The sequence below is a fragment of the Andrena cerasifolii genome, chromosome 15 (assembly GCF_050908995.1).
Source record: "Andrena cerasifolii isolate SP2316 chromosome 15, iyAndCera1_principal, whole genome shotgun sequence".
Taxonomy (NCBI): Eukaryota; Metazoa; Arthropoda; class Insecta; order Hymenoptera; family Andrenidae; genus Andrena; species Andrena cerasifolii.
The window spans coordinates 10,551,617-10,562,203 of NC_135132.1; the positions used below are offsets into that span (position 1 = coordinate 10,551,617).

Genomic DNA, 10,587 nt, shown 5'->3' on the forward strand with positions numbered 1-10,587 from the left:
GTAATGCGAATAAGGCTTAAGGCCGCGGTGCATAATAACTGAAAAGTTTAATTTCCGAACGCACTGAATCGCGTGAATAGCGCGGCAGTGCCAGATTCGGCGGAATTCCGCCGTTTGGGCTACTTTTCTAAATCAACTGGCGACCAGGGTTGCTTTGGCCAAAATTACGATATTTGGGCTGCCCAAGACCAAATGGAAGTAGTCCTCCTGAAAATTAGAATTAATAACAACTAATAACTCCTATTGCTGTAGAAAATTTGATATTACGAAAAACATGATCTCTAATTTTAAGTTCGATATTATTTATAATACTTACATAAAAGAAAATGATACGGAAGAAGCATTAGAAACTTGTGGTCAATTTGACAATGCTTCTAATATCTTCTAAGTCTTTTTTTATAAAATAGTTTATCATTGTTGCGTTAAAATGTTAATTTTAATTTTCTATTTAAGTTTTTATTTAAACTTCTTTTTGTTTAAATACAGTTTATTTGTTGTATCTAAAAGAAATAGAGAAAACAGTTCCAGAAAATATTTAAACATCCTTTTCATTCAAGATATTTAAATTTTGGCGCTTTTGAGCTACTTTTCCTACATGATCTGGCGGCTCGACACTAAAACCATCTAGCAACCCTGCGCGGCACTTATCTTCGCGTGGTCCGTGGCGATCACCTCTGCGAAGTTTCATATGGTAGCCATGCATCGTTTGTTGTCGTGGGCGATGGTACGTCCAGATGATAAGACTGTGATCGCTCTCGTATTATAACGCTTCTGGCCGGGCTTCGGAGATGGGTAACCAAGTGGCACGCACTGGACACGCGTCCTCCAAGAAGACTTATCCTGTCGCTCAGGCCGGCGAAACGGCCAATGCAGCTAGCCTTTCGAAAAGTTCCTCTGGAACGGAGCTGGAAAGTAATTCGCACATGCAGTTCTTTCCGATCGAGAGCCTAGCGAAGGTATGAGGACGTTCCCTTATAAACTGTCGATTTATCGTGTTGCAATTCGCTTGAGCTTCCCAAGAATATCGAAGTTCGATAATATCGCAGGGGGGTAACGGTCGCCTCGTCCCTGGACCGTTGCAGGCGACCCTTGCGTTTTAAACATTCCAACTGACGTGTGCGCTTAATGAATGATTTCCAGGCTCACCCCTCGACAGTCATTGAAACGTCAGTGTCTCCGCAAACGCTATGATGATTTTTAACTTTGTGATCAACTGTTTTCATAGATAACGTTATCGTGTTGCTAAGATGGGCTAGTTGCAAGTTGGATGTTCCAAGGAGCCTGTAACTGTTCGCAAATGCTTTGATAATGATAGAACAGAGCGTAATTGTTTTATGCGATAGGGCTGATATTCATATTAATCTTAATCTACGCGTGTATATGGGATGCCTCGTAACGGGCGGAGCGAGCTTAGGATTTAATGATTCTATGTGAAAGTTACTTGAGAACGGAGCTCTTGGTCTTTCACGCAGAGTCGTTGATTTTCGAGCTGCTCGGCGATATCCGAAAAACATCCTGTGTATCAGTGGTATCATGTGTGTTTTACAGACTCTGTCTCATCTGACTCACGACGAGGAGCGAATAAGTGGCATTACGAAGTCTGTATTTCAACGGTACCTTTTCCCTAATTATCCAGAGTTAGGTGAAAGTTTGTTCAACTACCTGCATCATGCTGCCAATGCTAGTACTTCGCATATGAGTGCCAATGCTTTCAAGCAACAAGCCGAAAAGTTCCTCTCCATTATGAACGATCAAGCTGTATTAGAAAATTATGTTAAAATGTATTCGAACATAAACGGAGATGGGAGCGTTAGCCCCGAAGGGTTGAAAGGTCTATTACATATTTCGTACAAGATCGCTATGGACAGTAGCGGAACGCCTTCTTGTATTTACGCGGACCAAATAATCAATTCGGTCATCGTCGCGTGCGTCAGTACATTTAGATAAATTAAAATCTGCCTATGGCCACCTGCTTCCATACTATAGAATGCATATTACAGTTCCACGGTAAATACACTCTATCTGTGAGTTATGTGAGCAACTGGATCTGGCAGCATTGTTCGCGTATAATACAGGGACCTCATCATTACGTCGTCCATGTATTGACGACTGCCTATCGAAGTGGTAAAGTTCTATTGTCGAAAGAACAACCACAGCCACATTTGGAGATACCGACGCCCATATTGGAGCAACCAGTATCCTTAGACTTTCCCCGGGTTCTGCTACCCGTGAGCTATGTATGGTTGCTATCGAGCACGCTACCTGAATGCTATCTTCAGGTACAATTTAATTGAAACTCTTCCTGCGCATTCATTTTCTTATATCATTAAAAAACATGGCGAATAAATGTATCTCCAGGCAGACGATTCACCAAAAGACGTTCCTCACGCTTTGATAGCGAAAAGATTGGGCAGCGTGTGTCCCAGGCATTGGACAATGCTGTACAACAGTTCAGACCATGGGACAGGCGCCAACCGCTTTCTTCATCATGTGTTAGGATATAGAGGTCCCACTTTATTGTTCATAAGGGCCGTTAGTCCAGACAAGGACTCTATGCCGCCTACGTACTGCGTATGTTCAGCAGCCGAATGGCGCGAGAGCCATCTTTACTGGGGTGACGAAGATGCGGTGGGTATCGAACTGTTCCCGTCGTACAGAGTTATAGAACGGGGACCCAAAGTGTTGTATTTGAATACTAATATCAGGGGGTATCCTCACGGCCTACGATTTGGAAGTAACCCACGCTCGCCGTACATCAGTATAGACGAATCATTCCAGTCGGTCAGTATTTCAGGTGCTCCTTACCCCATTTCTAATTTAGAAGTATGGGGCTGCGGGGATACAAAATTAAGGTAACGCGCGCTTCCTTACGAATACTATGCGAACGGAATAAATCCCGATAAGATACTGATGCGAAGAGAACATTTCAGGGAGCGTCAATTGGAAATTAAAAAGTGGCAAGTGAAGGAAGCTGAGAAGCAAAGGACCGTTAAACTGAGTGCCAGCGACTGGATAGATCATCCTGATCGTTACTTGCTGGAGTTGGCGGGTAGGGCGTCCTACAACGAGTCGAATAAATAATTTATAAAGAGACGATGTACGATAGCACAAAGTCGGTTCAGGATTAATGGTAGATTGTTTGTACATATGTATATATTATCAAACATACTGTTATATTCTATATGTACTTATACCAGATGCACCGTGTTCGATTGAAATATTTTATTTGAAACGGATGTACTTATCATCAATATTCTATGTATCATAAGTGTCTTTTATAGCATCGAGAAGCTCGCGACAGAGCCCTTAATACGACGTCGTGTAAAGTAAGCGAATGTTAACAAATATTATTTTTACGCTCGGCGTTTTACAAAGAAAGATACGAAGGAAAAGAAAAACAGAGAGAACTGAAAAAGTTAACGCCGAAAGTGGATAGTTGAAACAAGAATTTTTCTTAACTTATTACTCACACTCTGTAAAGGGATTACTTAAAGCTAGAGTCCAAGTACTTACGAAGACCTAACGCAGTATATTTCTATGCTCAATAACAATAGCTAGTGCTAAAGAACACGGTTGAGATACTTAAAACTGTTGAAAGATGAGACGACGATTGAATATTTACAATACAATTGTTTCGATAAATGTAATCCGAAGCTTCGTCAACGCTGGAAATGTTTAATCGTCAGGCGATAGGAATACAAGTATACTTGCTGAATGTAGGATCTCAGTGAATATATAGGTGCTGTTACATACATACACACAGATATAATTGGACTATTACGTGCCTTACGTTCGAGCTGTTCAATCGAATTCAGGGAAACGCGCATAATTCCCACAAAACTGACATGTCCTTGCATTTTCCAAGCTGCGATCATTGTAGGCGTGCCTTATGTACATACTGTTAAGAAACCCGAAATATGCTTCTATAAGAACGATGAAGCTATTAAGAAGCGTCTTGGTGGCTGTCATTCAACATTTGAAATTGTCAATATTCAGTAATTCATTCCGAACGACTGAATCTTTCTATAACACGGTTTATATTTAAATAAACGATGGTAGTACCAACAGTTTTCCATTTTATTGTATAACGAATAGGGTGTGCGAACATATTGTTGCTCCTAGCAGGGGAGAATAAATAAGATACTTAACAAGTTGCTCTTTCATTCCGACGAATCCCAATTCAATTGAACTTGTAATAAGAATGCTAAATAATGTATTGAATTCTCAATATCCTACCGTCATTTCCCTGCAAGTATTTGTTATTGCTCGACGTAATATTTACTGCAAGTTCGTTTCAACGAGGAACTACAAGCCACAAATCACGCGAGTGTCCACTGCAACGTGAGGTTTGAAAGGCAATGTACATGAATCGAAGCATGCCTGGAGAGTGGTTTGCGGACTGTATTAAGTACTTAACTGGATATCTCTGGCCTGGTGAAAGTCAACAAGGAGACGACTTAAACGTAAGTTTTGTAAGTAGGTACCTGTTGATACAGGTGATGCACGACTGTACTTTGTCGAAGAACGTGTCCGGTTTGAACGACCAACGTAATCCATAGAGACTAATCATTCACACTTAATCGTACCGCGAGGGACTCTATAAAAATACCATGTATGAGATATATTTACAGTTGTTTAAATAAATATATTAAAACCATGTCTAAAGGATCCTCTATTATTCATTGTTACCCCAAGATAAAGGGTGTATGCGCTACGAATGGAAGGTACAGAAAATTCAGTATGCTCGCTCCTGGGGTAAAACGGAGTGTTGATAGTTAAATATGTACATACATACGTAGAACAGGTATAAAGACGCGTGCGCGTCCGCTTCGGTTTCCATGGAATGCTATTAATTAAAGAAGGAAGGGTGCGGGCGAGAGCGTCCTCTTCCTGGGGTATAGCTCCTTTGGAATTGATCATCGTTGCGGTGGCGGAAGAACATTTTGAACACTACATTCGGATTGAAACCTGCCAACAAACGTTAGTAGTATTTATTAAACAGGTAAATACCCAATGGAAAGGGATAGAGTAAAAATTAAATGTGGCATGTTCGGCTGCCACTGTCTTTATTTTTAAATTATACGACGGAATAAAAGAGGAGATTCTATCAACCTTGGTAGCCACAGTCATCGTCATCCATATCGTACTCATTGTCGTAACAGAATCGTTTGTTGAGGTCTGATAGAATTTCATATGCTTCACCGATCTCCTTAAACTTTCTCTCTTGCTCTTTTTTCTCCCCTTCTGTCGCATTTGGGTGTTTATCTGCGGAGGAAACGAATCAGCATTTTCTAATCGAAGCCACTCAGGAAGATTGGCCATCGAGCTTACCTGGATGATGCACCATCGCTTTCTGTCTATAAGCCTTCTTAATATCGTCAACCGATGCAGTTTTATTGATACCTAGGATCTGGTAATAATCTTTTCTCTTGGATTTCTTCAACGCCAATTTGGCTGCCATTAGTAATCGTTTTTTCTCTATAAATCAATGTTCAACGGGTCACTACGGTGCGGTCAACAAGTAAATTTTACGATAGAGAGGAGGTTCCTTTTCGTACCATGGCTGTTATGCACGTCCAATTCGCAGACTCTCTCTAGATCATGAACAGCTTCTTCGTAATTGCTTAGCTCCGTGTAACACATTGCTCTCCTCAGAAGGGCTTTCAGATAATCTTTATCTAGCTTCAGTGCCTCTGTACACTCCGCGACTGATTCGTTTAGCATACCTAACTGTGAGATATGGAAGGGGATCAGCAACTCCTCTCCCGAGATGTATATACACTCCTCACATTAATTGAAGGATCACCTCTAGGAACTGGAAAAATAGGGGCAAGTTCACATGGTCATAACTCCGGCAAAAATTGTCGTATCGATATTTTGAAAATATGGTTTGAAAGCGTGGACACACATATGACGCATACCTCCACGCGATATGCCATCGGTGCTGCCAATGCCGGCTACCGCCACAGTACGGCAGCCACGCGGCCGTTGAAGCCATCGCGGAACTTCTTCCGAAACGGTACCTTCAAACTTAAAGGCCACAGGTAAAATACAAGTACTCTTTATATGGTTATAACTTTGCCGAAAAGTAATGCAGTTAAAATCTGAAAAAAAAGCAGCTGAAAGCAGGGATTTCACGCTTTCAAACCGTATTTTCAAAATATCGATGCGACTATTTTTGCCGGAGTTATGACCATGTGAACTTGCCCCTATTTTTCCGGTTCCTAGAAGTGATCCTGTAATTAATGTGAGGAGTGTACTACGAGCACAAAGAATGAGCTTATACCTTCGCTGCCGCTGTTGCTTTGTTAAAATGAAGTTTTGCATTCAGTACTGTGTTCTGAGGATCTATAGCCAAGGCTTCCGTATACAATTTGTGCGCCTCTCGATATTGTTCCCTCTCGTAAGCAATATTTCCCTCTGCTTTTTTTACCTTCAACTGTTTCGCCCTCTGGAAATTTTTAACGCGCGTAACTTCTACTATAAGCAAGTATAGTCGATTTATCACTTCCTTACCTTGTATAATTCTAACGCTTTGGTATGTTCCGGTGCCAATTCGAGCATCGCTTGAAGTCGCGCAAGCGCTTTGTCAATATCGCCTTGCAAATACAGACAGACAGCAAGGACATAGAGAGCATCCGCATTTTGTTTATTGGTGTCTAAAATATCTCTGCAATGCGAGCGAGCGATATGAAATGATCTTCCGTTACTTCAAACTTATAAGATAAACCAGGCGACTCACCTTATTAGTTTTCGTGCTTCTCTGTACCTTCTCAAAAATGCTAGGCTTTCTGCCTTAATCGATTTGAACTTGGAAGAAGAGGTGCTTATGCGGCAACAACAGTCCATATACTGCACAACCTATAAAATTACAAGTTTGGTCACCCTGAATTATACGAACGCGTGTTTCATGTACAAAACTACAAACCTTCAGGTAATCTTTGGATCTGTACGCAGCGTCGGCATATTTAAGCATTCTTCGTACATAATTTAAGTCGTTCAAGAATTTGTCCACGTACGTCTTTACGTTCCTAGTATGCGGTACTTCTAACAATTTTTTACAAATGATTTCAGCCAGATCAATCTCTCCCCAGGATATGCGAAGCCTTATCATAAGTACGTGAGACTGGACAAGTAAACGGATTAGAATAAAGGAAGGGCCATTTCATTTTTACGAGTAGCACATAGTAGAGCTGTTCAAGTACTCGAAAAAAGCGAGCGCCTTGAAAAAACCGTGTAGCTCGAAAAAACCGAGTGGGCCGAAAGAACCGAGCAGTCCGGGTATGTCGAATAGTTTGAAGCTTGAATGTTTCTCTACTGGATAATGGTTCGTAATAATGTGAGTAATTAAAATGTAAACTGCAAATGAAATTATTCTCTAACTATTGAAAAAACCCATAATCTTAATTTTGACTCTTTGAATTCTTTATTTATTTATACTTATTCATTTTTTGTTAACGAGTAACAGCCTTTGTTAACAGTGACTCAACAGAAATATAATTCATACGGAAAAGGCAAAAAAGAAAGAAAAATAGAGGCAAGTGCAAGAAGAAATATTATTAAATTATACATACGCGAAAAATTATTTTCAATAGTTAGAGAATATTTTCATTTGCAATTTACATTTTAATTACTCACATTATTACGAACCATTATCCAGTTGAGAAACATTCAAGCTTCAAACTATTCGACATACCCGGACTGCTCGGTTCTTTCGGCCCGCTCGATTTTTTTTCGAGATACTCGCTTTTTTCGAGTACTTGGCCAGGCGAGGCTCGGAAACCGAGTCTTGGCTCGGTCCGAATTTCAAGCTACTCGAACGTCCTTAGCGCATAGCATATGACGTACCTTCAGACATTTAGGATTTTTAAGCGTCTCGTATCCTGCGTTTGCATTGAATGCAGCTGGATCCGGAAACAATTCTGGAAGGGATATTCGGTTTACTTAGTTGTTACATTGCAATGGGAAAGACTAGCAACTAAGGAATATACTTTACCGATAAGGTCGTTGTAAGACCCCACTGTCTCCGCATTATTCTTTGTAAATCTGCAACAGTCAAGTGTTTAATCTCGGGATAAATAACTCAACCAGCCATTTTCATGAACCATCGAGCGGTGGCATCGCAAAAGTTGATCTTCTATCAAGTTTTCCCGAATTAAACCTAGTACAACGAGGACACCTCGAAGCGCTATTCTGAATCTTCGTTCGAATGTATTTACATTGTACCAATACATTATTCTAAACATAATACATAAACGATGCCCTGCATAATAGAATTCTAATAAGAACCGAAACAGAGTCGAGATTTATACTTCGTAGAGCTTCGACTGAGGCTTCATTTAAGGTGCTGGTAAAGCAAGGAATCCCTCGCATCTCTGTCAATTCGCTTGTCCCAGCTCTCAAAACCAGGGATCGAAAAAGTTCTGGAAATTTCAATAGGTTCCATTTAAAACATGGACCGTGGAACTTTTTTTAAAAATGTTCTCACATTATAAGTTCCCAGGAGAACCGATAAAATAAAAGTTCTTGAAAAGGTTTTAGTTGGAATGGAACTTATAAAATACTAGCTTAAAAAGTACCCGGCGTTGCCCGGGTAATACTTTGATTACCACATAGTTTCAAGGGGGTGAAATAGGGGAAAGGGAGGGATGTCCAGATTTCATGGTAGCCTATATGTTCCATAGGGTTTAACGAGTAATTACATTTACGTATTATTATACTAGTTATGTTTTGCAATTCAGCATGATAGTATTATAACTATAATACATTATCGTATTTAATTTAATTTTACAAGCAAAACATTTTCTAAGTTTGTAGGATATAAATTATATCTATTATCGTTTAATATAAACTTCAGTGTTGAAAAAGCACATTCAATAATAACTTTTGCTGCTTTGTAAAGGTGTGGGAATTTGTATTTCATCTCTTCCCAATAATCTAACAAATTACTTTCTAACGGAATCATTTTTGGTTCATACTTGTCAATGTTTCTAAAAGCCGCAAGTAGCTCGATGTCATCCTCAACGTCCGAGTCTGATTCATCGGTTCCAATTTCTTGCAAATAATTCTCCAAAAGTTGGTCACTTGTGGGTGATAAAGGTAACTCAATATCATGAACGGATTGAGTACTTGAGTTCCCTGAGGTACTTAAATCGAAGGAAGTAAATAGGGAATTCCAACTTGAAGACATCGGAGGAATGAAGTCTGAAGGTGGAGATACCAATGCGTTTTCTTCTAAATTTTTAACATTTCTTTTGACTTGTAAGATTTTAGAAATAAATTTTTTCAAATGATTCCTTGCTAAATCTTTTTGATTGCTGTTCAAACACCTTGAAATCCTTGGATCTAAAAATATCGCAGTTGTAGCTGTAGTAGTATTTAACAATGTAAGTTCTCTGTTTTTTACTGCCAGTTCTAATTTTCTTGCTAAGCAACCCTCCTGTTTTTCCAGTATTAATTTAAGAGTCATAAAGTGTTTGCAAAAATTTCCTAGAAATAGCTGACTACTTTGCAGTTTTACAGTCATTTCTTTTATTGGAAGAAATGTGTCAATAATTTCACAGACGGTTTTTCAATCTTCGTCGTTCATTTTTAGTTTCAGATGCTTATGTTCAATACTTCTTATGAAACTATTAATTACTTATGTTATGATTTTCATATGTTTTATTAAATAAACATATGAAGAATATGATATTATATTGTTAAATAAAACTAGTACCTAATAATTTAGTACTTTTCTTTATCTTATGAAAACTTTTTTGATAAATGTTCTAATGTAACTTGTTTCCATGGAACTTTTATTATATAGCTTCTAAAATATCTGTTCCATGAGAACTTTTTAAAGAAGTTCCTAAAGGTAACCTTTTTTCAATAAAAATTTCACAGGAACAGATATTTTCTTAAACAAAATATATAAGTTCTAACAGAATTTTTTTTAAAAACGAGGGTTCGAGAACTTTTTCGATCTCTGCTCAAAACATGTTTAATGCTCCGCTGATTTTTACCTCGCTATACCAACTTCCAGCTACTATACTTAATCTATGAAAAATTGCTATTGCTCTACAATAAAAGTGTGGAGAAGCTGAGGAAAGCTTTGACTGTGTTCGATAAACCTACTGCTGCATGTAGATCGTTATGCACTTACTCCAAGTCAGATATTTCCGAGTCCATGTCATTGTCCCAAGTGCATGACAGTGGCCCTTCGAAGATCGGGTCGGTTGCCATCGTTCTAGCTTTCACGATAAATTAAAGGGACTCTCGTGAGGATAAGTGACATTCAACCACGCGATGTGCGGTTCCTGCTTCGTTTCTCGATCCAAAATACCACAGTATTTCGTCGAGAACAGAACACACGCACCTTGAAACACCTTGAAACAAGAGGCTTCTCCCTTTAAACCGTTTAAAACAGTGCCAACAGAAGGGACCGATTCGTTCTAATGATCCCGGGAGTTGACGCGTTCCCAAAGGCATCCAGATTCTCCTAGATATGAAAATAAATTATTTTAAATAATTACGAGAATAGTTTCGTCGCCTAATTCCACCTTCTAAGGGCGAATTCCACTTACGCCCAAATCGTCCGTGATTTTC

The 10,587-nt window shown here is 39.3% G+C and overlaps 2 protein-coding genes across 4 annotated transcripts; one reads left to right on the forward strand and one right to left on the reverse strand.

Moving 5' to 3' along the window:
- The first annotated feature begins 665 nt into the window (after positions 1–665).
- On the forward strand, positions 666–4,151 carry LOC143376754 (uncharacterized). The gene is made up of 5 exons (XM_076827395.1): positions 666–956; positions 1,549–1,929; positions 2,001–2,279; positions 2,359–2,852; positions 2,931–4,151. Exons 1-5 carry the CDS (start codon positions 789–791, stop codon positions 3,079–3,081), a joined length of 1,473 nt encoding a protein of 490 aa, XP_076683510.1. The 5' UTR covers positions 666–788; the 3' UTR covers positions 3,082–4,151.
- Tpr2 (Tetratricopeptide repeat protein 2) lies at positions 3,208–10,463 on the reverse strand. Of its 3 annotated transcripts, none has more exons than XR_013087144.1 (12): positions 10,145–10,463; positions 7,997–8,046; positions 7,849–7,922; positions 6,929–7,126; positions 6,743–6,861; positions 6,517–6,670; positions 6,287–6,451; positions 5,559–5,730; positions 5,332–5,478; positions 5,113–5,265; positions 4,796–4,968; positions 3,208–4,597 (listed from the first exon to the last, which is right to left on the reverse strand). XR_013087144.1 is itself a non-coding variant. In XM_076827396.1 (11 exons), exons 1-11 carry the CDS (start codon positions 10,222–10,224, stop codon positions 4,850–4,852), a joined length of 1,431 nt encoding a protein of 476 aa, XP_076683511.1. In that variant the 5' UTR covers positions 10,225–10,463; the 3' UTR covers positions 4,660–4,849. The 3 variants fall into 3 exon arrangements, 1 of the variants encoding a protein (XP_076683511.1); XR_013087145.1 differs by having other exon boundaries at positions 4,792–4,968; XM_076827396.1 differs by lacking the exon at positions 3,208–4,597 and having other exon boundaries at positions 4,660–4,968.
- Between the last annotated feature and the right edge of the window lie 124 nt (positions 10,464–10,587).

What these genes read in the sequence shown, in the direction of transcription:
- Tpr2 (XM_076827396.1), bottom strand. Translation starts at nt 10,224, where the DNA reads ATGGCAACCGACCCGATCTTCGAAGGGCCACTGTCATGCACTTGGGAC. An exon ending in GTCTTACAACGACCTTATCG is followed by an intron (nt 7,923 to 7,996) that starts GTAAAGTATATT and finishes TATCCCTTCCAG; the next exon opens with AATTGTTTCCGGATCCAGCT. An exon ending in AAGCAACAGCGGCAGCGAAG is followed by an intron (nt 5,731 to 6,286) that starts GTATAAGCTCAT and finishes CATATCTCACAG; the next exon opens with TTAGGTATGCTAAACGAATC.
- LOC143376754 (XM_076827395.1), top strand. Translation starts at nt 789, where the DNA reads ATGGGTAACCAAGTGGCACGCACTGGACACGCGTCCTCCAAGAAGACT. An exon ending in CGATCGAGAGCCTAGCGAAG is followed by an intron (nt 957 to 1,548) that starts GTATGAGGACGT and finishes TGTGTTTTACAG; the next exon opens with ACTCTGTCTCATCTGACTCA. An exon ending in TACCTGAATGCTATCTTCAG is followed by an intron (nt 2,280 to 2,358) that starts GTACAATTTAAT and finishes ATGTATCTCCAG; the next exon opens with GCAGACGATTCACCAAAAGA.